The sequence below is a fragment of the Heterobasidion irregulare genome (genome assembly GCF_000320585.1).
Source record: "Heterobasidion irregulare TC 32-1 unplaced genomic scaffold scaffold_07, whole genome shotgun sequence".
NCBI classification, from domain to species: Eukaryota; Fungi; Basidiomycota; class Agaricomycetes; order Russulales; family Bondarzewiaceae; genus Heterobasidion; species Heterobasidion irregulare.
Window position 1 is genome coordinate 743,502 of NW_009258203.1, and position 24,326 is coordinate 767,827.

The 24,326-nt window shown below is 56.3% G+C and overlaps 8 protein-coding genes across 8 annotated transcripts; 4 read left to right on the forward strand and 4 right to left on the reverse strand.

Annotated features, from left to right (window-relative positions):
- Positions 1-824: 824 nt before the first annotated feature.
- On the reverse strand, positions 825-5,769 carry HETIRDRAFT_147175 (glycosyltransferase family 35 protein). Its single transcript, XM_009549942.1, has 29 exons — positions 5,635-5,769; positions 5,481-5,573; positions 5,293-5,417; positions 4,749-5,240; positions 4,664-4,685; positions 4,571-4,595; positions 4,462-4,520; positions 4,256-4,339; positions 4,096-4,192; positions 4,009-4,022; positions 3,890-3,912; positions 3,689-3,814; positions 3,612-3,623; positions 3,463-3,525; positions 3,172-3,238; positions 3,067-3,111; positions 2,902-2,995; positions 2,815-2,837; positions 2,467-2,723; positions 2,383-2,400; positions 2,295-2,327; positions 2,145-2,235; positions 2,073-2,089; positions 1,786-2,008; positions 1,672-1,719; positions 1,448-1,598; positions 1,313-1,371; positions 1,150-1,232; positions 825-1,090 (listed from the first exon to the last, which is right to left on the reverse strand). Exons 1-29 carry the CDS (start codon positions 5,720-5,722, stop codon positions 1,007-1,009), a joined length of 2,616 nt encoding a protein of 871 aa, XP_009548237.1. The 5' UTR covers positions 5,723-5,769; the 3' UTR covers positions 825-1,006.
- A 69-nt stretch (positions 5,770-5,838) lies between these two features.
- HETIRDRAFT_452783 (uncharacterized protein) lies at positions 5,839-6,052 on the forward strand (the record flags this gene model as incomplete). Its single annotated transcript, XM_009549943.1, has 2 exons — positions 5,839-5,935; positions 5,964-6,052. 2 exons carry the CDS (start codon positions 5,839-5,841, stop codon positions 6,050-6,052), a joined length of 186 nt encoding a protein of 61 aa, XP_009548238.1.
- Positions 6,053-7,337: 1,285 nt separating this feature from the next.
- On the forward strand, positions 7,338-8,099 carry HETIRDRAFT_103705 (uncharacterized protein; the record flags this gene model as incomplete). Its single annotated transcript, XM_009549944.1, has 2 exons — positions 7,338-7,730; positions 7,845-8,099. 2 exons carry the CDS (start codon positions 7,338-7,340, stop codon positions 8,097-8,099), a joined length of 648 nt encoding a protein of 215 aa, XP_009548239.1.
- Positions 8,100-8,641: 542 nt separating this feature from the next.
- Positions 8,642-11,340, reverse strand: cyp72 (cytochrome P450 monooxygenase 72; the record flags this gene model as incomplete). Its single annotated transcript, XM_009549945.1, has 11 exons — positions 8,642-8,796; positions 8,871-8,899; positions 8,966-8,998; positions 9,122-9,355; positions 9,585-9,746; positions 9,970-10,215; positions 10,241-10,464; positions 10,549-10,672; positions 10,860-10,951; positions 11,049-11,146; positions 11,280-11,340. 11 exons carry the CDS (start codon positions 11,338-11,340, stop codon positions 8,642-8,644), a joined length of 1,458 nt encoding a protein of 485 aa, XP_009548240.1.
- A 1,245-nt stretch (positions 11,341-12,585) lies between these two features.
- HETIRDRAFT_459668 (uncharacterized protein) lies at positions 12,586-14,953 on the forward strand. Its single transcript, XM_009549946.1, has 8 exons — positions 12,586-12,820; positions 12,888-13,077; positions 13,143-13,505; positions 13,617-13,975; positions 14,051-14,184; positions 14,242-14,381; positions 14,465-14,512; positions 14,623-14,953. Exons 1-8 carry the CDS (start codon positions 12,635-12,637, stop codon positions 14,865-14,867), a joined length of 1,665 nt encoding a protein of 554 aa, XP_009548241.1. The 5' UTR covers positions 12,586-12,634; the 3' UTR covers positions 14,868-14,953.
- Positions 14,954-17,713: 2,760 nt separating this feature from the next.
- On the forward strand, positions 17,714-18,413 carry HETIRDRAFT_117213 (uncharacterized protein; the record flags this gene model as incomplete). Its single annotated transcript, XM_009549947.1, has 3 exons — positions 17,714-17,840; positions 17,934-18,052; positions 18,168-18,413. 3 exons carry the CDS (start codon positions 17,714-17,716, stop codon positions 18,411-18,413), a joined length of 492 nt encoding a protein of 163 aa, XP_009548242.1.
- Positions 18,414-19,583: 1,170 nt separating this feature from the next.
- Positions 19,584-20,708, reverse strand: HETIRDRAFT_428139 (uncharacterized protein; the record flags this gene model as incomplete). The annotated part of the gene is made up of 3 exons (XM_009549948.1): positions 19,584-19,859; positions 20,035-20,337; positions 20,406-20,708. 3 exons carry the CDS (start codon positions 20,706-20,708, stop codon positions 19,584-19,586), a joined length of 882 nt encoding a protein of 293 aa, XP_009548243.1.
- Positions 20,709-20,773: 65 nt separating this feature from the next.
- HETIRDRAFT_452789 (uncharacterized protein) lies at positions 20,774-24,322 on the reverse strand (the record flags this gene model as incomplete). The annotated part of the gene is made up of 9 exons (XM_009549949.1): positions 20,774-21,157; positions 21,237-21,294; positions 21,368-21,840; positions 22,174-22,386; positions 22,471-22,653; positions 22,689-22,908; positions 23,041-23,732; positions 23,800-23,968; positions 24,315-24,322. The coding sequence occupies 9 exons, from the start codon at positions 24,320-24,322 to the stop codon at positions 20,774-20,776; spliced, it is 2,400 nt and encodes a 799-aa protein (XP_009548244.1).
- Positions 24,323-24,326: the final 4 nt, after the last annotated feature.

Sequence of the window (24,326 nt, forward strand, 5' to 3'; positions counted from 1 at the left end):
CAAGAAAACAGCATCATCGGTTCTAATGATTTGTTTGCGTTGCAGTGCCGACAGCTGTGTCTGCGGCGGTCGACGTTCCAGAAGCAAGCGAGGCAGTGGAAGAGTTCGAGAATGTGGAGGCCGCAGAAGGTGTGTTCTCACATTGTATACGTCATCTCTTTTAACCACTGACGCTGCCACCCAGACATACCTGTCGAGCCTGCACATGCCGCCGAAGATGAGTCTAGCATTGCAAATCCGGCTGCCCAAGATGAAAAACCTGCGGAGTAAACGCAGCCCTTTACCGTCTTTTTTTTTCAACGTTATCCCACATCTGTATCCGGGTTTCATCACTTTCTTTCGACATTTCTCGATTCCGATTCTCGCCGCAGCGTATACCCGCATACCCACCCGCGCTTTCAATAATGTCCTGTCTCGATTATGCGTTTGTTCCGTAATGCGTTTCCCTGTTCACGTCTTTTACCTTTTTTTTCTCTTCGTCTCGGTATCTCGTGTCGACAACCACGGTTTGTGAAACATTACTTCGAATACCCACTCATCCTTGTTCCGTTTTTTTTATCACTTCGCGACTCCTATTCGACTAACACACTCGTAATCTGCGTCGCCCACCGACACATGACACAGTTTTAGGACGGATCTTGCATTTGACTGACCCCTCGTACTCATTCGATTCCCACTTGCTAACATTCTACTTGCCCATGTCTTCTCTCATGTTCATTTTCCATGTAAACCTGGCACACATACCTGGCACTTTCTATGGCTGTCTGTTTATCCTAGCGTCGCTCGCCTACTTATCTCCTTGTGTGTGTTTTTCTCTGATTATTATGGTTTCAAACGTCACTGTCGTCGTTTTGTTCTTGATATCATCGAATACAAATTTGAACGCTCGAATTGCTACACATCGGGGTGGAAAACACATGGTGCACAACAACTTACAAACAGTCCAACGGGTATTGTATCCTGCGGCTGACGGCGCATTGGCGCATAGCATCTAAGACTCGTCAACTCATTCCTGTAGCTTGATGCTCTCGATGTTCCAGTATTCCTGGGCGTAGTCCTGAATGGCTCGGTCGGAGCTGAACTTGCCCATCTGCATTCGTTTGAATCAGACGCTAGAACCGATCAAAGTACAGATGAGTGTTCACGAACCTTCGCGGTGGTCCTGATGCTCTTCTTGATCCACTCCGTACGGTCGGCGTACGCCTCGTCGACCATCTCCAGCGCGCGGATATCTGGAACAGAACAGTCGTCAGCAGCGGGACACACGAGCCACGAGAACGTCGCGGTTCGCTAGGCGAGTCAGACGACGCACAAGAGTCAAAGTCCTCTGTGAGGATGTAGAAGTCGCCCTGCCTGACCGTGTTGAGGAGCCTGCAAGCGCGTCAACATGTTATCAGCAAGCAGCTATGCAGATCGCGGCGAATGTACGCGACGAGGAAAGACTCACGGCTCGTACACCCCGCCGTCACCGAAGATGCCAGACGAGACGGCGTTGAGGACGTGCGCCAGCGCGGGGGACTTCTCCTCTACCGGCACGGGATGGTACGTGTGCTGGTACCGCAGATCCTCAACGTCGGGGGTCAAGTGCCCGAAGAAGACTGTATCAGCCGTCGCCACAGCATTATTCAGCATGTTCGAGCCCAACAATGTCAAGCGATGGTGTCTACTCACAGACGTTATCTTCCCCAACCTCCTCCGCGATCTCAATGTTCGCGCCGTCTGTTCTCCGATCAGCGATCAACTATGCTTACACCAGCCCGACAGGTGGCGAGGAGAATAACGCACCCACGGTGCCGACCAGCAGCCCGCCGTTGAGGCAAAACTTCATGTTAGACGTGCCGGACGCCTCAGTACCGGCGGTGGAGATATGCTGGCTGATGTCCGACGCGGGGATGAGCACCTCGGCGAGCGAGACGGAGTAGTCAGGCAGGAAGAAGAGCGAGAGGTAGGCTTTCGTGTCCGGGTCCTTATTGATCACGCGGGCGACGTTGACGATCAGGCGGATGGTCTAACAAGAGATCGGTAAGTCAAATGTAACTCGAATCATAATGGAGTATGCGGTTCGCAATTACCAGCTTGGCGATGTAATCTGCGGTTGCATGGTTTCAGAAATCCGCTGTGAGTAGAGGAATGGAGGGACGTACATCCAGGAGCCGCCTTGCCACCGAAAAAGACAACCTTCTTTACGACCTTCTTCCGTTCCTCGGGAGTCATGCTCTTGATGAGGAGGTATCGCTATGACATACGTTGTACATTAAATCTTTCCTCTCATTCATGCAAGGAAGAAGACTCACATGAATGACACCCAAGATATTAAGAGTTTGACGCTAAGCGAGAAGCGACTGAGATTGGTTTGTCCATCATTATAAACAGAAGACGGACCTTGTACTCGTGCAATCTCTGCGCCACGGAAAAAATTTGCATCAGCACGTCATGAACCAATTCCATTATTCAAAGAGCTCCCACCTTAATCTGCACATCGAACATCGCATCCGCGTCTACCCGGACGCCCATCAACTTCTCGACAAAGAGCGCGAGGCGCTCCTTGTTCTGCCGCTTCACGAGCGCCCAACGGCGCTGCAGCTTCTCGTCGTCGACGTGTGCGAGCAGCCCTTCGAGCTTCGAGAGGTCCTTCAGCCACACCGCCTTCGGCAAGTCGAGTGTCTCGGTGATGAGCTGCGAGAGTCCCGGGTTGCACTGGTCGAGCCAGCGCCGGGGGGTGACTGGATGACAAAGAAGCAACGAAGGCGTAAGATTCAGAGCGGTTCGAAGAACGTAGACCAAGGGAAATCATAAATGAATGAAAAGACTCACTCCCGTTCGTCACGTTGCTAAACCTGCAAAGCTCGCACGTTAGTGGCCGTATCTTGGCAGTAGATGAGAGAAGGAGATCGTGCGCACTTGCTCTTCCCGTAAAACTCCACAAAGTCAGGGAACAGGATCGACTGCACAAGCTGGCTGTGCAGCTCCGCGACACCGTTCACTTTGCGGCTACCTGAAACCGAAGAAATGAGCCAGAATTATTCGATAAGAAATCAATTAGACTAGAGATAGACGGCGACGCACCGATGACAGCCAGGTTCGCCATCCGGACTTGTTGCGGGTATCCCTCTGCGGACAAAGAAAAAGTCAATATAAGTCTCTCATCTAGACGAGAAAGCGGAAGCTCACCTTCAATCAACGACATCCTAGCAAGCTTCTCCCTGTCCCCCGGGAACTTCTTCTCGACAGCTAACAAAATACAACGAGAAAAAGGTGGTTAGGTTCCGCACTACGACATCAGAGCGAAGAGATCGCACATGACAAGAACAATCTGCAGAGAACTATGAGCCGACTGATACGCATAGACAGAGGCAGCAAAGCACTCACAAATTCTACACAGCGTGCACAGTTCACGGAGTTCAGTACGCATATAGTCAGTGACGCGCGAGCGATGAGCACGGGAATCGTAGAAAGACGCACAATATCGAAGATGATCTGCATATGCCTCGGCAGCAGGTGCTGCATCAGCGGCACCGACCATTTCTACACACCACGCGAGAAGAATAAACAAGAGAGAAGATGTGAAAATGCGTCAGCACAAGACACCGTCTCGAACATCGACCGCTTACCTCGAGCGCTTCCTACGATCAAAAAGAGCATGAGACGGAGAACAAGAAGAACGGGCAGAGGAGGGAAAAGGACGTACCGGCAGCACGGTGTGGTTCGTGAAGAAGAATGTGTTGGTGACAATCGTCCACGCCTGGTCCCAGTGCAGGTCTTCCTCGTCGATGAGGATGCGCATGAGCTCGACGATAGCGAGCGTCGGGTGGGTCTGTGCATGCGATATCGCGATCAGCATTAGCTATGGAGATTCCGGTGAGAGGAGGCAGAGCGGGAAGAAACGCACATCATTCAGCTGGATCGCGTTATCTGCACCAACACCGAATCAAAGATCAATATTCGTAAACCCGATCGATGCAAAGCTGGATACGATTCATTGCAAAGCAAAAAAAAAAAAAAACTCACACTCTGCAAACTCCCTGCACCCGGCAGCAGAATAACGAGGCATGGTGAGGACGAATGAATGTCAACAAAAAGGAGAAGCACACGCACGAGAGCGGCTTTTCCAAATGTTTGAACCGGCGCATCATATCCGCAAGGCTCGCCGCCGTCCAGAAGTATTGCTGCTTCAGCCGTAGCTCCTTCCCCGCTGCGGACAGCGTTGATTGAGAAATCAGACAGCGCAGAAGCATACCGAGTCAAAGAAACATACAGCTGGTATGGTCGTTCGGGTACAGGACGGATGTGATCGCCGCAGCCGTGTTGGACGTCTCGACCGCGCGCTCATAGTCGCCCGCTGCACCAATGAGTCAGTGATTCGAAACGGTGCAAACGAAAATTATCAAAAGGTGTGTGAAGACGTGGGAGCGGCGCGTATAGAGCAGTGAGAAATGTGTAGAAGATTGAATAGCAGCGTACCGTTGAAGCTCTGGAGATCGAAACCGCGCTTAGGCTTGCTTTCCCAGAGGCGGAGGTTGCTAAAAGACATTGTCAGTAGAAATATGGAAATGAAGAATAGAATATGGACTTCGTGTTCTTGGTGCCATAGCCAGCTGCATACACAAACACGATGCATGACGATCAGCCAAAGTCGTAAGAGGGTAGACAGTTGAGCACTGACGGATCATAACATCATACGCGACCTTCACAACAGGTTCCAAAAAGCATGAGCCCGGGACAGAGCAAACAGTCGGCAATGAACTCACCGCCAAAACCTCCTGTCCCCCACTCCATGTCCCCTTCCCGCTCCCATCCCCCCACCGCTCCGCCGTCCCATAGAATCGCACCTCGTACACGACGTCCAACCTAGGCAGTTCCCACGGGTTCTGATGCTCCAGCCACGGATCGGGCGCCTCGAGCTGTGTCCCGTCATCCGCCTTGATGAGCTGCTGGAAGATCCCGTACTTGTACCGCAGGCCGTACCCCCATACGGGGAGCTCCTGCGTCGCGGACGAGTCGAGATAGCACGCGGCAAGGCGCCCGAGGCCGCCGTTCCCGAGCGCGGCGTCACGTTCCTGTACTAGCACGTCCTCAAGAGCAAAGCCGAGGCGCGCGAGGGAGGACTCGTATGCAGGTAGCACTGAGAGGTTGAGAAGTGCGTTGGAGAGGGTGCGGCCCATGAGGAACTCAAGGGAGAGATAGTAGGCGCGTTTGGGAGCTTTGCGGGTGTAGTGGAGCTGGGTAGAGTTCCAGTTGACCTGAGGGAAGGGATGTTAGTGGTAAAATAAGGACGCAATGGAAGCCGCTGACGATGAGGTTGTCGCGCACAGAGAGTGCGGAGGCCTGGTACGCGCCAAAGTCGTCAAGGTTGTACGGCGCGCGTGCGAGGGAGGTTTGCACGTGTCCGACGATGGACTTGGTGACCTCCGGGACGTCTAAGAGCACCGCGTCCTGGTCAGTGACGACCCCGGTCATGCATGAACGGAATGGAACCCGACCGGTGTGCAAGTCGCGCATGGCCTCCTTCCAGGCTGCTTCCTCGCCGCGGGGCCATTTCTCCTCGCCTTTCTCGTCGACTTCGGGGAAGTCGCCTGTATGATAGAGTGATTAGCTGCGTGTATGCAAGGGGGGGATTGTTCGGGGGGAGCACACCTGTGAGTGAACGGACGTGACGGCGTGCGCGCCTAGCTGCGGGCGGGGGCGGCTTGCCAATGGTGGTTGTATCGATAGTCGAAGTCATTTTGTGACTGTTGTTTGTTTGTGGTCGCCGTCGCCGAGGGGATCTGCAGTCCAAGAGACGAACGGGGAGGGGGACCGGGGAGAGTAGTTATATGGGAGATTGCGAGGCCTGACGTCATGACCGCAAGCTCGACCTCGACTCGGAGGGTGCATCGGCAGGGTGCGAGGTCTGGTGACGGTCGCCGCCGCTGGGGCCCGCCGAACGCCGACGCGCGTGAGGGAAAGTTGACGGCCTAAAACAGACGCGCTCGCCCAGAGAAAGCGCCGATGGCGTCCAGATGGGAAACTCGTCGTCCTCCTCCTCGCGCGATTCTATGACTCTCCATCATAGAACACGGGTGCGCGACGGGTTTGGACGCGTCATGCCCCCTCCATGTACAGCTGCCGTTGGACGATACGCAGCACCATCCTTCACCCTATGTCCATCTGCGGCCGCGCCGCCGACAAAGATACGTGCCTTTCCGGTCGTGCCTGCGCACGTTCAACCCGCGTCTAGGCATTCGAATATCACGTGGAGCATTTCAGAGACATTGGGCTAGAACATGATAGCAGCCTCGCAGAGAGAACGTGGTGTGGATAAAACCCTACGTTTTCCAGCGTCTCCCAGACTGGACGCGGGAATCGAATCAGGTCTGTCGAAGGATCAAGACGAAGACGAAGAAGAGCGAACAGACGCGTGGTAACGTGTCAATCACATAATCGCTTGTACACGTCACGCATGCATGCTTTCATCTATCATCCAGCCGCTGCCATCCAGACCCTTCAGCTCTCCTCACCCAGCCGCTGCCAGTCAGTATATACGTTGTTGCCTTCAAAGTCTGTTGATCCTCCTTCATATTTGCTCGCTTCTACAAAGCCCCCCCTTTCTTGTATACGAGGATCTCGAACAAATACCCCTTTGCGAACCCTAAATCATCACAAGACATCCTCGAGCGCTGGACCCAACGTCACTGAATTTCCCTCGACCAGCATCCCCGTCCTCAGCTGTCAGAATTCGCTCCCCTCATATGTCACGCGTACTTCCATCCAGAAACCCCTTCGTCATAAGAACAATCCTCCCGACCCTGCATTTTTCGACCCCACCTTCTAGCGTGACGGCGCCCTCAGGTAAGTTCCCCCCTCTCCTCGGACGTGCTCCGAACTCGCATCTCGAGCACTCCCTCGAGCCTTCGATTACGCCATTTACATCCTCTTTGTTCCCTGTCTTTTACTTTACGTCCCGACCCAACAACGAATATCATCTCCCGCTGTCCCACTATTGTCCCCCTTTCTCCGGAAAGCAACTGAACACCCATCAGCGGAATTTGGGTGGGTTCGGCAGCTCAAATGCCTATACACCCGTCTATCTACTTTTGACGCGTACGGGCCTCGCATCCGCGCGCAGCCTGACTCCTTAGACGCCCATCCGACCGCGTCTGTCCCCCTCCCCATTCTCAGTCTGCCTGGCCAGCCAGCCTCCAGCCTTGACCACCGGTCCCCGACCAAATCCTGATCATAACAGTGCCCGTCTTAGACCTTCCCCTTCCGCCAAAGGCTGCTCGCTTCTCCCGCTGCGCACTCCTCCCCTTCTCTCCTCTTTCCCCTCTTTCTCCTAGCGCTACCTCCACAATAAGACGATGCCCTTCGCCCTCGATCCCACCCATCCAGCCTCAAACCGCGTCTCCGTTCTTGTCCTCGACGCCTCCAACGCCCGCAGCCACGCCCAAGCCCAAGCTCACGCCCAAGCCCAAGCTCAACTCCAAGCCCAGAACCACATTCGCACGTGTACCGCCGCCCACGACCCCGCGCGCAAAGAGCTCGTCGCGCTCCACCGCGCCGCACGCTGCTTCGGAGGCCCACCCTATTTGAACCCCGCTATGAACGCACAAGCCAACGCCAACGCCAATACCAACGCGGCCGCGGAGATGTATATGCAGATGTACACGCAGCGGACGCAATGCTCCGCGATCGTGTTCCCTGAGTCCGCAAGGGCATCTGTGAAGAGCCCCGCGCGCGCTTCCGAATCCTCCGTAAGTCCTTCCCTCTCTCCTCCGTTTCCTCTAATCCCTTCTACGTCTCGTGCACGAAAGCATTCACTGATAGCGAAGCTCACCGCTCCTTTCCCCCGTCCCCCTCCGCTCTAGACCCGCCCCGCAAGCCCGCGCCCCAGCACGCCTCCCCGCGCGCGCAGCGGCGCCTCGACCGAGTCCCCCGGCGCGCGCGCGTCGGTATCCACAGTCGGCTCGGGCTCGGACGCGGGCGCAAACACGAGCACCGGTACGCTCAGGCGGCGAGGGTCGGGCGTCACGCGTGCGTGGTGGTCGGGGTCGGACGCCTCGGATCTGAGCGCGCGCGCGAGCGTCGGCTTCGAGGCGGACAGCGCACGCGCGGGTGGGTGACTGGGCTCCGGCCTGATGCCCCCTGCATACCTGCGGCCCTTCGTATTTATCTGTCGTTTCCCCCGCTGTCGTTCTGCGGTGTTTGTTTTTGTTTTCGAGTCGCTGGTCCCCGCTGTGGTATCTTTATCGTTGTATGTTTGCTTTGGATTCGAGCTGCACTGCTCACATGTTTGAGACCACCAGTCGGTCTTGAATCAGACGTCTGCTGCACGGTTCTGTGCTCTATATCCCTTTGATACTTGGGCATGATTTGATTTCAGACCAGCTGCCCCGGTCTTAGAGCCGACATGCTGAAGTGTCTGCAACGTATCCGAACATCTGCCAGGCGCGCTCACATACTATACATGATTGAGAGAACGGAATGTTAGTTTGGAGTCCATCGCGAAGAACGTGTAAGTGGCGATATCGACGGGAGAGAAACATGAAGCCGAACTATGCACAAGGAAAAGAGAGGAGAAAGAGCAGTCTTCCTGCCCTCCAGAAGACTCTCCCACCCAATTACCATCGGGTATTCGAGCATCATCCTTCACCCTACCCCTCAATTAGTTCTCAGCGTCGATGAGCGACAGTACGAGCGGCATCGTCGGCGTGTTCGTCCCTGGCAGTCTGGGCGTCGAGACGGTCCCGATGTTCCAGACGACGCGCTTGCCCGACGGCGCGAACTTAACCAGCGGCAGGAGCATGGCCAGCACGACCTCTGACGAAGCGTGATGGAAAACATGGAAAACGTGAGATGATCAATATTGACGCGGGGGAGGAAGGTGGACGCACTCATTTCGAGCTCAGAGAATTTGAACCCGCTAGAAGGGTAGAAATACGAGTCAGTGACGGGGCCTTGGATTGACAGGGTCAACGAAAAGGCTCACATGCAGGCGCGCGCACCTCCCGCGAACGTCATCCTAGACCAAATCCGAACCAGGATCAGCACACCGCACCAAATTTACGTTCATCAACGCCACCAAACCAAGGCATAGCCCTAAAACTAAACCACAACAGAAATGCTACGAAAGAGCATCACGCACATGTTCGAATACACCCCGGGCACGCGCACGTCCGACACGCTAGGCGGGAGCGGCTCGAGCCAGCGCTCGAGGCGCCAAGTCGTGGCGTCGGGCCCCCAGATGGCCGGGTTGTGGTTGACACCGATGATGCTGCATATCACGTCTGTGTTGCATGGGATGAAGACCTCCGAGATAGGCTGCCCATTATCACCTGTAATGAGTGTGCCGAGCGGGAGCATCACGTCTTTACGCGCGCTGGAGAGGAATACTGCTGGTTAGTGAACGATAATGGGAAGTATAAAGTGAAGGGAGGGTGTTGTTCGTTCAAAGACTCACGTGCGCGTGACGAAGCCCACGGGAGGATACCTGTTCCAGTGGTTCTCATTTAGAGACACGGACAATCAAGGACTCGGCCTAGCGACGGAGAGGTACGCACACCCGGAGCGACTCGCGGCACACCGCGTCTAAGTACGGCAACGCCTACAGCTGGCTGTAGTCCATCTCGCCAATAGGGCTTCTGCTCTCCTCACGCGCACGCGTCAGTTCGGCGCGGAGCTTGTCCTGCACATCGATGTTCTGAGAGAGTAGGTAGAGAATGCATGAAAGCGCAGCCGAGGTCGTGTCCATTGCGGCAATTATGAGCGTGCTACGTCGAGGGCGGTAATAAAGTCAGCATGATGCGATCAAGGTAGAAAGACAAAGTCTTTGCCTCATTTGTGCCAGGATCCCAGATTCAGGCAGGCGGTCGTCCTCCGAGGCAGACATGTTGGCTTGCACTGTGGACGGTACCCGAGAGCAATTCCACAGAAAATGTGTGGGATGTCAGTGATGAACATTCCCCGTTCGTCCACGAGCTCATCCACTCATACATCACGCTTATGATGTCCTTGCCCTCACCGACTTCCTGACTGACCTCCGCATCGCCCTTCTGCAACGCCTCCTTCCTCTCGAGGATCTCGCGCGAAGTGTGATCCATGATGTCTACAATGTCGACGAGGGCACGCACAGGCTTCGAAGGTAGAGCGCGCACGGCTTTCTCCCAGAAGCTTGCGGACCCAAGATCCGAAACCCAGGGGAGAAGTTGACGTGGGACGATTGTCACAAAGAGCGCAGGCCTGCCGTGTCGTAGTCAGTAGGTACATATACGGTCGTATCAGCAGGCTGGGTACAGGAGCGCGAACATACATCATAGCTTTGGCAGCTTTCCCATATTCGTTCGCGCCTTCTTCGCCTATATTATCGAACGAGTACCCAAGCGCGCCTTGGCCGATGAGCTTGAGCGCAATACGCGACATCCATACCATGACATCCACCTCCTGCTTTCCTCCCGCCGCCCCGATCTTGCTCGTCAGCGCCCGTCGGAACTAGGCATGTACCCAGCATGAACCATATTTCAACAATTGGAACTTAGAACTGGGTGAAGGCCAGGTGAACAATAGTGGGCACACCTTATCTGTGACTTTGTAAAACACAGGCGTGAGAGACCGCATATGCTTCGCAGAGAACACAGGGTTGAGGAGCTTGCGCTGCTTCCGGTGGTGCTCGCCTAAAGATAATATCTCAAAATGAGACCTGATTGTGCAATGGCAATAGCGCTGGCCCATCATCGGCAAACAGGCAAATACCGAGAATGAAACTTACCGAGAGTGGAGACAAGCCCCATTCCCAATAAGGCTCGGTTCGTTCGGGAACATATTAAGGGGTCAGCCATGTACATGCAGACAGTGATGAGGAAAGCAGCGCTGTCGGGAGAGCTCACTCTATGAATGTTGACGCCTCTTCGAATGTGTACTGATCCTTGACAAGAATATTGTGGAGGGCGCGAGAGTCGGCCACGTACAATAGTGAGTCCTGTATACACTACCATAACACCCCAATACAGCGGACACATAGTCAGCATTGCCTATGCCAGTGTTCAAGCCTCGATCACAGTGTCACTAGTACTCACACCAGAGATACACTGAAGCCTCACAATATTTCCGAACTGAGCAAGGATTTTCTCATGGAAATCCCATGTCGATTGATTGTAAAGTTGATTAAAGTTTCCTACAGAACACGCGTGCAACACTCTGTCATTCAGGACCGACCCTCAAAACTGAATGTGCACCTGACCAGACCGACTGGACAAAAGGCCCACGAATGTTGCACAGCGAGGCCTGCCTGACCTAGTGCGTGACACTCTCCCAGACGACATAGATCGCAGTGCAGATGGCAAGGAAAAGGAAAGAAGAGAGGATCATGAAGAGAAACTAATGAAATTGGGTCAAGGAATGAGTTGTTTGGAGTCCCCACAGCCAGATGAAAGAGAGAAGTGGTGTGATAGTGGTATTCAAGGCCGCTTGCGACGTGTGCTAATGTACCGTCTTGACTTGCACTTGAGATCTTTATACGAGTCGATTAGCGCAAAGACACACCCGCACACTTATGTTTAGCTATGTATATGCCGAGTGTCCAGCATCTCCACGGGACCCGGCCGCTGTAGTTTAACTTTTTGCTCTGCACGATGGCAGGAAAGCGAATCTCCGCTTTCGATGCAGTATCGGGGCGGTCACGAGGGTAAGAATGAGGTCTGTTTGGCTTCGATAAGAAATTCAGTGTGAGATTGCCTGGTACCATAGACAAAGAGGGTTTACTCACCGGGCCATGATGAGCTTTACAGCTTACATCATTTGCTCTATAGTGCTGCCCATAAACGAACTGGGACTTGCGAGGAGAAGAGCGTCCGAACAGATCCCAAGTGGATGAGAAGAGAGGAATGCCCGAAGATTGTCGGGATATGAAAATGAAAAGTATATCAAATGCTTTCCACGCATGAGCACTGTCCGCTCCTGCCGCATATGCCTCCCTATGCTCACATACAAAGGATCTATGGAGGTTCTACACGTTTTCACCTTGTCTTCAATAACACCATCGCCCAACTCCACGCTATGTGAATGAGATGCTTCATATGTAAATCATCTGGGGGAGGTCAGTAGAGGTTAGTCACGGAGACCTGGAGGAGCGGAGGCAAAGTGTTTGTGGAGACCAATCGCAGGCCGCCTCTTCGGCTCTTTTTCTCACGGCGGTCAAGCATATCGGTTTCCATTCTGGGAGGCGCAAAGACTGCGTAAAGACGTCGTACATCTGGGTCGGAGCGCTCACCGTGTCAAGTGTTTTGTGCATGTCTAAGCTCTCATTGCGAGCCTCCAACCGGCAACTTTGATATATAGTCCAGCTGACACAGTATATGTCAGGCCAAGTGAGCATTTTCATGAAGACATAGCTTTCTCTCTGACTGTCAAACGGTGGCCAAAATCCATGGGATTCCGGAATCCCTCAGCCCTCCGACCTGCTGGACGTTACTGAGCATATGACTAATAGCGAAATGAAGGATAATGGGGCAAGGTGCGAGCATCGTATGCAGCATCTGAAGGCTGCCAACATCTTCTGTTCACCAGGAGCCGAGATATCAAGAAGGCAAGGGCGCACCTCAGAGGTCTAATCACATCCTCCCATGGCTCTGGCACGTCAATATCGAAGATTCTCCGTATAATTATGCTCTTGGCCTCGCTTTTGGCCGTCGTCTATCAACTGCTGGTAGCGTTTGGGTTTTCGCCTACCAGTTTCAGGAGCGCGGAAGTCGTAGGCGGCAAGCTTCTCCCAGATTTGTACGAGGCGTCCATCGATGAGCTACAAGATGGACTGGACAAGGGCCTGTTCACGAGCGTCGACCTTGTTGTGGTGAGCGATCCCCATGCATCTGATCTTAGGCCTCTTGTGTGAACGCATTGGGTATGGATATGGCTAGGCGTACTTCGCTCGTATGGAAGAAGTCAACCTTCAAGGTCCCGCCTTGCGCGCCATTATAGAGGTGAATCCTAGCGCATTGGAACAAGCAGCTTCCCTAGATAGCGAACGTCAAGTAAATGGGACCCGCGGGCCGTTGCACGGCATTCCGATCCTTCTCAAGGATAACATCGCCACTCGGGCCAGTGACGGTATGCTATTTCTCGTCTCTGTCACCTAAAGCACAAACATACTTCTGGTCTGTATCGCTCTCTAGGCATGAACACGACATCAGGCTCCTTTGCCTTACTCGGCTCGATTCCGCCTCGGGACGCCACTGTCGCTGCCAAACTGCGCGCTGCTGGTGCAATTCTGCTGGGGAAAACAAACCTCTCAGAGTGGGCGCACTTCCGCGGGATCATTGCACCCGGATGGTCTGCGCGCGGTGGACAGTCGACGTGCCCGTACTTCCCGAAAGCGGACCCGTCTGGCTCGAGCTCAGGAAGCGCGATCGGTGCAGCGATCGGTCTTGCAGCCGTGGCACTTGGGACCGAGACAGGAGGGAGCATCGTTCTGCCGTGCAGCAGGAACAACCTCGTTGGGATCAAGCCCACTGTGGGCCTAACATCGCGTGCGGGAGGTGAGTTTCACGCTTCAAGCTCCCTGGTTTGACTGTATTGCGTGGAGAACATTCGACACGCGTTTGTTCTTTCGAACTGATCGAAGTCCTTGTTCGGTCTGTATCACGAAGTGGTGCCGATATCATTGAACCAGGACACGGTCGGCCCCATGACACGCTCGGTCGCGGATGCGGCTGCGGTCATGACCATCATCGCAGGTCGCGATCCGCTGGACAATTTCACGTTCGCACAGCCCGAAAAGGTGCCAGATTATATGCGGGCGCTAAGGCATGACGCATTGCAGGGTGTGCGCCTGGGCGTCCCAAGGCTATTTATGCCAGATGACGAGAACATCGTTGCCGTGTTTAATGCGTCTCTCGAGGTGATCAGGAGACTTGGTGCGACTGTCGTCGACCCCTCGGAGTTCCCCGATGCTGAAGAGCTACTAACGTCTAATAACGAGACCATCGTAACGCATACGGATTTCAAGGTAATACTAGTATGCGTTTGGTACTGCGAGGTGAAATCGTCTTGACAATCGCGGAATACCTGCGCATTTTCACAGGTCGATGTTAAAAACTACATCTCTGGACTGTTGAAAGTCCCAACCGGAGTGAAAGACCTCGCGGATCTGATCGCATTTAACAGCGCTCACCCAGACTTGGAACTCATCCCGCCCTTCTACACTTCTCAACACGAGTAGGCCTCTTCACTCTCCTCATCGCAAATCCACATTAAATCTGATCCTGCATGCAGGTTCCTCGCATCTGTGAATACTACTGTAGACGCTGCGTACCTCGCGGCGCTGGCTGCAGACCACGATCTCGGTCGGACGCGGGGAATCGACGGGGCGCTGAGGAAGTTCAACCTAGACGCTATTATTTTGCCGACAGATGGTGCGCGAACATCGCTAATTCCCTTATATTCTCTGGGTTCTTCGGGCACGGTTGACAGAAGATGCCTTTTGTTTTTTCATTAGGCTTCTCATACACGCCTGCAGCGATCGCAGGGTATCCTATTGTCACAGGCGGGTTGAATGTCCCTCACACACTCATCACCTAAATACTTCGCCTTCGCTTTTCATTGTCTCACTTATCGTGCACCCAACACTGACAAGTAATCCTGTCTTGCGCACAGTCCCACTTGGCTTCCAACCAGACACCGTGAAGCCAACGCCCGCGACGCCAGTCATCGAGCTCGCACCGGGCCTTCCGTTCGGGCTCGCATTTGTGGGCACCGCGTTCAGCGAATTTGCGCTCTTGGGATATGCGTTCGCATTTGAACAAGCGACGCACGCACGCCTCGAACGCCGCGCGTTTCCGGCCGCAGTACCGCGAACGCAGCTTATAGATGTGATCGAGAAGCGGCAAATGAATGGGTGATAGTTTTTCTTTCCTGATAATTCTGGGGACGATCTGAGCCGTAGGGTGGTGTTTTTATCATATTGCGCGAGGAAGCACGCCTGTTTTCTCTCAGAAGTTCAAGGACAACGTGCTACTCTTATAGCGGCAATGAGCATTGGGCTTCCTGTGTTCTCATCCTCACCGGGTACAGAATGAGGGAAAATGAAGGACGCATCGGTCTGTAAAATTGAAGCGGCCCTGTTGCTGAACCATCGTGAAACATGCTGCCAAATAGAATGAAAATTATAGCTTGTAAATTTTTCATAGAATATAAGAGATTCTCTATGAAGCTCTTGATTCTGATTGATTCCCTCAACTTCGTGGAAAGAGGTGGAAAATCGTTTGAGGGAGTCATTACATAGAGGACCCCAACCACGACATGTTATGCGCGGGGTCCAGGACTACGATATCTCGCCGAAGCATGCATTCATCCCCAATCATTACTCTGCTCGTCATTCAGCGTTCAGCGCCATCTCTAAGCCTTTCAATGCAATTGCTTATTAGCTACCTCAACGAAAAATGGCTCACAAGCGGCTGTGCAGCTGAAGCTCCAATCCGAGATCAGTAAGCTTGCTGTACTTCATATGTCACCCACCCTTTCATCAGTAGTCTGATCCAGTCAGATTCCCGTACAAAGTACTGTGTGGTGCAGCTCGGCACATCGTACACCTCGAGACAGCTCGAGGCTCGAGAACGTGTAACTTTAGCGGTGTGGCGGGCTCGCTTGAAGCCTCTCGCAGAACGCCACCACGACGACAGTCGCCCAGCCGACAATGTTCACTTCAACTGCCCTGAAATGCGGCACGCCTGTCCATAGCCGCCCTCCACGTCATATAGACTGCTTAACGTCCGCTCATATGGCATTTGACGCGCTCCACAACGTGCTGTCGAAGCCGTTGTTTATCGCGTACGTGGAGACACGGTGACGCGCCCTTACACGCGTAAAAATCGACTAATCTTAGCGAGCCTGTAATGGAAGTTGCTTGGTTCGTTGATGCATACTTGATGTTCTATTCTGAATGATGATTCTACAGATCCACGATTCATCTAGCATGACCATGCAGAAAGAAGAAAATGCTGATCCCTCGGTTCTTGCCGCTATAATCGTTTGTGCACGCTCAGGAGCTAATTGTCATGGTCAGAAATGGACCTCATGAGGCTCTCCATCGCAGATGATCATCACGAATGGAAGGATGCCGTACACCCTCCCTTTCCAACCATGATGATGTTCAGAACTTGCAGACTCTTTCCACTCCCATACGAGGCCTTTACATCATCTCCCAGTCCAGATTGATATCCAGGCCTCATCAACTCATAGTGAATGCTATGTTCGACAGATGCCATCGCACCGTATCATCTATCTTGGTCACAACGCCCAATTGTAAATACGACCGCATCCCAATCCTTTACTACTAACAACCTTGATAACAAGGACCCCTCTCGAGCAGACCTGATGATCCGCGTGGTACTCACGACAACAGAGCCGATATCTGCCCATCATGGCTTACAAATATCTCACAGCTCTATGATCATAGTGACTTAGTGTCCTGCTCAAAGTTGCCAGTCGAAAAACGGGTTTACACGTTATATCATTTCGATGAACAATCCCCCATCGGCGATCTCGGGAGTCGTACCACAAGCGCCGCGTGCGTCTCTTCTGTGGTGTCGACTCTTTTTGTAGCACAGGCGCTGGCGTTGAGCGCTTTGGGCGCTTCACTCACATCGCCATCTGCGTCCCAACATTTAAATTAGCGCCCACGTCGAAGCGCGGAGAGCGCTTCTCGGTCTCCTCAGAATGTACAGCAGGAACCATGCGCGCTGTGCAGTCTTGTTCTCATCTGGTCGTGGGACGCTGGTGCTACAAGCCGCCGGGCTGCAATTGGCCGAGGCAAGTCAAAAAAAAAAAGTCTGGCGCCTGACGGGCGCTTCCGTTCTAAACCTGGAATCATTGCTAGCGCGATTCTCTCGGCGTACAGACCTTTGCGCATCTACTTGTGCACTACCGGCGTATAATCTGAGATCTCCTCAAGGGTGTGCCTCATGAGTTGGTCTATGATTTCTCTGCTCTCATTGTCTTCCCGAAAAATCACTGATATTTGGTTGTCAGTGATGGGAAAATACTGCTGACAGGACTGTGCGTGTCGAGATGGTAAACAGGCGGAATCAATGTGCCGCCGGATATTGCACAGGACACTGTCATACTCGAGTTTTCGCCGTTCCGCATGGCGACCGTGACGACGACGAGCGTCTTGGGAAATCAATCTCAAGGACAGCGTTCTGATCGCTTCTATGATTGCCTGTCTTTTCTGTAGCCGTCGGATGTTCTTGACGCGAGCAGGTCTTCGGATTTCGGGCCTGAGCGTTCGTGCACGTCCTAAGGTGGTTTGTGTCAGCAAGGGCACCGACGTAGCTATGCTCCTTTGCGGGCCCGGAGATGGGCTCTCTTTCTGCCTTTATCTGATGATAGAAGGGGACGCGCATGCGGCGGGGCGCCGTAGACTCCCCTTGACCATTCCCTTACGCAAGGCTTGGGCCTTGTGGCCTGAAGCATGGACTAGCCACTCGTCAGACATTGCTCAACGGCCATAGGACTTTAGCTCTTCGAGGATAGAGCGGGCATATACCGGGGTGCCATTAACATCGTGATATGCCTCGCTGCCGAAATTTGCCGCTTCAGTACGTTCCACCTCGTTCACGTAGTACGCCCGGACATGCCTGCTCCGGTGCCTTCGATCGTTACTGACATATATATCCGCAGAACTGCGTCTTGCATTTTCTCCTCTTGTGCTAGCTACCCGTTTTGTTCGTTTCAATGCCTCATCTGCATGCCTAGCCAATCGTCCGGAAAATCGATCGCTTCGCACACGCCCATCTTCTGTGGATACGTTTCCGAGTTACTTCCAAGCGTCACCAGCTGCACGTACATCTGGTGCTTCTTGCGTCTACACGCACGTACGTGTGCGCGTGTAAGTCCCACGATGCGCCTTTTGTAACGGAGAAAGTTGTTCAGGCCCCCTGCCTCGTGCGCAAATTTTTGCCTTTCAGTAAACAAGAAATCGCACTTCCGCCGCAAAGACGCTGGAGTCAGGACGGGTACCGACAGGGGAATCAAGCGCGAAGGCAGGCGTGGGCAGAAGACACTGTACATCTTCGGGGCCGCGCAGGTGCGGTTCCCGCCGATGCTAACACCTTCTTTCACCGACCTCGACTTCGCGGAGGTTGCGCAATAGGGAAATGGCTGACGCCTTACGGGTAATTATGGCCCGATGTGGCATGCAGGTATTTTCCGCTCGTGCGGGGTACCCGGCTCTCGCGGAAAAATGTAAGGGAAGCACGACAGATTTGACTGTGAATGTGCGCAGAATGGACGCCTTGGGCGAATGCATGCCGGAATGTCTTCACCAAGTTGGGGTGAGAGTGGCTGGTGTGGGCCGCACCCATGCATGCCCGGTGGTGTCACTGATGTTGCTGGTTGTTGAACGTGTGTTCGATGCGTTCGATGAGCAGGACATCAAACACGTCTAGATTCCCCATGGTTGCAATCTCGGTGTCTTGGAAGCGTCCCCACATCGAGATAGAAGCATCGGACGCCCTAGTGCTGTCTGTTCTCTGATATTCTTTGTGTGCTCGGTGCCCTCTGCCTTCCCTCCTGCTGTCAATACAATGTCTCGATATATTCTCACCACTCCGGAGTCCGCGATTCCCGTCTGCGCTTGCGCCCTGAGCTCGAGACCTTCCATGATGTGGTTCTTCGGCTTTGAGGTCATGCGACATCGGCCTGGTCACCACCGTGCCCGCATCGTCTGTTGTCAGGTCTCCAGCCAGCCCGTAGTGAATCAGGGCGAGGGCAATCCTGGACCTTCTTCAACGAGACAACACACGGTCGATCATATCCTGGTTGTGATCACAATCATGATCGTCGACAAGGATGAATGGAGGCGATACTCCAACGGAGAGGGGCACAGGCTTCCTGGGCATTGTTAGATTAGCGGTGGGAGCGAGTCAGACTGAATGCACGACGGAACCTATTTTTGTACGCCGTTTTTTTATTATCTTTCTTTAGAGTTTTATTTTATTTCCTGTGCTTCAAGGCCTCACACTCGGCCAGGAATCCCTGTGGCCGCCCCGACGACGGACTGGCTCGTCGTAACTCATGGCTCTGTCAATAATAGCGCGCAAACATCCCCACCCTACAACTACAATTTGGACCTCCCGCGCGCACATCACCCCTGCAATGCGCAACGAGCCATGCACTATCCCCAACCCACCGTAATGCGTTGTGCGATGCAGAACTCATCAATTCCGCGCCGCTGAGTGCGAACCTGTGAACCCCGCCGATCCCCACTTGCGCCAGACGCCCACCAGCAGCCATCAGCGCGGTGTGTGTGTGCATGTCAAGTCATTGTGTGCTCAATTATTGCAATTTAGAGGCCTGCACAGCCGCGCGCCGCTATTCGCTCCGCATCACCATCCGCTCCACCTCATACTTACATAGAGCCAAAAAGTCCAGGGAAGTCCGCGCATCAGATCCGCCCGCGCTCCGTGCCTCGTGATGGCGTGATAGCTCGACGCCTCTGGTTGATCGCTCTATTGATCATTCATGAGACAGGTCGTTGAACGTCGCCATTGAGCGATGTTTGTCATTTTTCACAGGGCGGGCAGGCCCAAATTAGAGAGATCAGGCGCCAGGGACGTTTAGGCGTGGAATGATTGTGTGCGCGGGCGGTGCAGCGCGGCGGGCGTCTGTGGGCTCGAGGTGGTGCGCAGGGGAAGATCCGTTCGGCGGGCGGCGATTGCTGGTGCGTGGACCTGCTCCCGAGACAAAATTCCAACAGGACGCTGGATTGCCGCTGGCGGGTGCGAACGGAAGGCAGCGGGCACGTACGTGCGTGCGCGCGCGACAGCACGTCGGTGCGGGTGGGATTTCGCCACAGGCGCATTCGGCGCAGTGTCGCCGGGGCCGCTCGGGCGCTCGAACATAGACCCACGGTGCGTGGATGGTGGTGCACGATCGATAGATCGTGTCGATGCACAGCGTATGACAGACAGACTTTAATGAAGCCACCGATTCGTTCAGCGCGTGATGCACGCCTCCTCTCGTCCTCGGAGGCCCGTGCAGGGCCGACTCTGACGTCCGAAATCTTACGGTGCTGCTCGCGGCGTCTCGGCGAGGCACGCGTATGAACCATGTTCCCGACATTTCCGCGCCCACGCCCACGCCCACGCCCACGCCCACGCCCACGCCCACGCCCACGCCCACGCCCACGCCCACGCCCACGCCCACGCCCACGCCCACGCCCACGCCCACGCCCACGCCCACGCCCACGCCCACGCCCACGCCCACGCCCACGCCCACGCCCACGCCCACGCCCACGCCCACGCCCACGCCCACGCCCACGCCCACGCCCACGCCAGCGCACGCTCCCGCCGATGCCGGCTCGAACGTCACCTAGGCCCGCAGCAGGCAAGCAAGCACGCACGGAGTGACGGAGTGAAGTCGGAGTGAGGGAAACGAACGCGAGCCACGATCCCGCGACGCGCGCCACGCGCCCCGGAACGCGACAGCCTGGCGCGTCGGATGCTCCTGCCAGGCCTGCGCTCGGCGCGGATCCGCGTCCGCGTCGCGGCCATAAGTGTCCGGCTGCGACCACGAGGAGGAACGAGCGCGCGCGCGCGCGCGACGGCCGCGTTGGCGAGACACGACTCACCACGACTCGCCCAAGGCTTTGCTCTCGCTCTGCGCTCCGACTGGCTCGGCTCGGCTCGACTCGCCAGGTTGCCAGGTTGCCAGGTTGCCATATTGCCATTTTCCATTGTCATTGCCGATCGCCACGCGCGCGCGAATCCCATGGCCCTCATATGTCGCAGCGTCCCAGCTTCGAAATTCAGTAATTAGAGTCGCGAGGTCCGCGCGTCGGCTCCGGGCGCGCGCCGTCTGCCGCTCTGCACAGTGCCGACAAGTTACTGACACCGAACGTCATCCCGATCTCGATCCGTCGCGCGCGCCGTCGCGGGGCACCTGCCTGCGGACGCGTAATTGAGGAAGCGGAAGCTGCAAGGAAGCTGCGAGGGAGGAGGACGAGATCGGGCACGCGGCCACGTGGTGGCGACCGCCTCGGCCCCGTGCCGCTTGACGCGTCGCGGCGCGTGCGACCCGTCTGGCCTGCACCGCCGTGCGCCGCCGCGTGCGCTGAGACAGAGAGCACCGATGAGGACTGGCGGGGTTGGTGGCGGTGCTCAAATATTGAGTGGAATGGATTTATTAGGGGCTGCGTGCATGCGTGCATGCAGTCGGTCAGGCAGTCGAGGGGCAGTCAGGGGCCCGGGCGCAATCGAGGATCTGCGCACCCCCGATGGCATCTCGCCGAATCGAAGCCCTCGGGCGGGAGACAAAGACGCGCGCGCTCTTGCCAACAGGGGTTGGTTTTCCCGTGCTTTCTGGTGGTTGTTATTGTTGTTTTCTCTGCGTTTCGACTGACGGGTTCGCGCCCGCGGCCGTGGGTTGTTGGGCTGGGCTGGGCTGGGCTGGGCCAATGGGCGCGGAATGGGGAGGCGGTCGGCGCGGGTCTGCATATTTCGTGGGCAGGGCACTGTGGGGTATGGATGAGAGGTGGGTCGCCGCGCGGTTCGCGTCTGCGTCTGCGCCTGCGTCTGTCTGCGTCTGCATCTTTGCCGCCCCCGCTTTCCTGGCCGTCGTCGTGGCGCATGAGCCATCGATGGCCGGCGCGAGACCTCGCGAGACCCGAGCCCGAGCCGAGTCGAGAGTCGAGACGGGTCCGGGCGTACGAGCTGCTGCTACTCTGGTGCTCCTTTTTTGGAGGGCCTGGGCGGGGTCCCTCACCGGTCCGTCAGTCTGTCTGTCTGCCGATCGATCGACGATCTCCATTGCGAGCTCCGTCTTATGCGAGCCCCGACTTTGCGAGCTCGAAGTCTGCTCGAGCTCGCGCTCGCGCTGCGTGCGTGACTCCTCGAGAATCGGGCTTTACTCGAGTCTGGGTCTGGGCGATCGGTTCTGCGTTGGCTTGGGCTGCCTGCTAGGACCGTATCGTAGGAGCGGCGCGCGCGGACGATCGGGCTCGAGCGCGTGCGCCGTGCACGATATGTGTGGACGAACGGGGGATCGTGTGCGTCGGTTTCGCGCGTTCATCGTGCAGACGACGCTCGCGGCGATACGATGCGATGCGATACGACGATGCGATGTGATTTTATCACGGTGGGTTGTATGTATATATGTACTCGATACATCACGTGGCTGTGCCATGCGCAGACGGCCCCGCTCGCACACGAGCGCGGGGACGCGTCGGGGCGCGACGGCCCAAAGCGCGTCGCAGGGCCGGAGAGCCCGCGAGCCCGCGAGCCCGAGCATGCCTCCGAGCCCGCCGTGCCTCCGAGCATGCCGCGCCCGCGTCCGAGCAAGCTGTGCGGACGCATGCGGCAGAACAAGAGCGCATGCAGGACTATGTAGGGAGGCGGGAGTCTCGGGGACTCGAACGAGGGGCTGCGGGAATGCATCGTCGTGCCGGCCCAGCTCGTCCGTGTGTGGGCGTGCGGGTTATCATTGTATTATATTATATTATATTACACTTGCCGTGTGGTGTCTGCGGTAAGGGATCGGCGGCTGGGGCTGTGGATTCGTGAAGGTACGAATGTGGGTAGTATGGAGGTAGGTACGTATGTAGGCAGGTAGATGCGTATGCAGGTGATCGGCGGGCGAGTCAGTCGGTGAGTCGGTCGGCGAGTCGCGGAGGACCGGGCGGTCGGTTTGCTCCGTCAGACCGTCAGTGAGACGGACGGACGGACGGGCTGGAAAGCAGGCAGAGACGCCGAGCGCAGATCTGCGAAGCGAAGCGTGCGGGATGCGGGATGCGGGATGCGGGCCGCTGTGCTGGGCGTCGAGTGTGCGACGCGGCCCAGTCCCGGTGTTGGCTTGTCAGAGACAGAGTCGGAGATGGAGGCGGAGACGGAGACGGGCAGGAACAGGGACAGGCGCTGGAGGGCAGGGTGATGGAGTAGGGGGCGGCTGTGGAGGGAGCGCTGGGCTGGTGGAGGGAGCGCGCGGGCCGGTGGGCGTCAAGGCCGCGATGAGGATCTAGAGAGGAGGGGGGCTGGCTGGCTGGCTGGCTGGCTGGTCGGCTGGCGCGCGCGCGCGTACGTAGGAGATGGGCGCTGGGTGCGGGTGGATCGCTGGCAATCGGTGGGATCGAGGGGATCGGGGTGTGCGTAAGACCGAGTCAGGGGGCGATCGAGGCGTTGCACGAGCAGCGTATTATGGAGCGCGACGGGTCGTGGTGGGGCCTGCGGGGAGATGAACATGAATCGTGCATGCTGGGTGGATGGTGGACGTTGGATGATGGTTGGCGCGCTGAGGTGGGGTCCGCGATCGATGGCGGAGCTGGGGCTGGGGCGGTATGTATCGCGGGCTAGGGGCGAGGGGGCGAGCGAGGGCGCAATTGAGTCGGGGTGGCGGGGTCGGGATCTGAGACACGGGGAGGGTATCGTACAGCTGTCAGCGGGCGACGTGTGTGCAAGTAAGTAAGTATGTTGGAGGGGTGGTGGTGGTGGTGGTGGTGGTGGCGGCGGGGGTGGCTGGCTAGGGCGGAGGCTGGCTAGGGCGGAGGCTAGCGGGGCGCACGTCGCGTCATGGCGGGGGACTAAGATGCGCTCGGGAGGGGGAAAGGGGAGGGGGGCAGATTCATTGAGATTGGGGAGGGGATCGGGGATGTGCCGGTGATGGCGGGTGGAGAGAAAGGAGGGTCGGAGGGAAGCTGGGGCTGGAAGGGGAAGGAAGGGGGCGAGGGCGAGGGCGAGGGCCAGCGAGCGCAGGGATTGGCCAGGGCCGGAGGGCTGGCGTCAAAAATGGATGATGGAAGGATGCGAAGCTGTGCGCCGCCTGCCTTGCCCCATTCGACACGGGGGGGGGGACGACGGCGAGTGGGAGGGCAGCGAGTGGGAGGGCAGCGCGAGGGCAGCGAGAGGGCAGCGCGAGGGAGGTGCGATGGGAGGGGGGGGACGGGAGCGAGGAGGACGGGGGACGGGGGGGAGACAGGAGAGGCTCTGGCTGGCTCTGGACGGACGAGCGCCTTGTGGGCAGTGGCTGAGCAGTGGTTTATAGCCGGGCGGGGTCTGCCCCTGGTCCCGTCTGCCTCTGCCCGTGTACATCTTATAATTCCGTCGTCGTCTCCGTCCGCGACGCCTAATCCCTCCCCACTCCCCTAATACACACCCCGAGCCCTCGCTGCCCTAATCAGCCCCATCCGCCTCCCTCCCCCACTCGAGACGCGGCAACCCGCCTCATCCATCTCCTCGCCTTCCCCCGCCACCCATCGTCATCCAGAGACGGGCGGTGCAACAGTCTCTGGCAACTCTCTAGCTACCGGCTGCTTCCCAGGTCTGTTCTGTTCCCGTCCCCCAACACCCACTCCTCACAATCCCATGTTC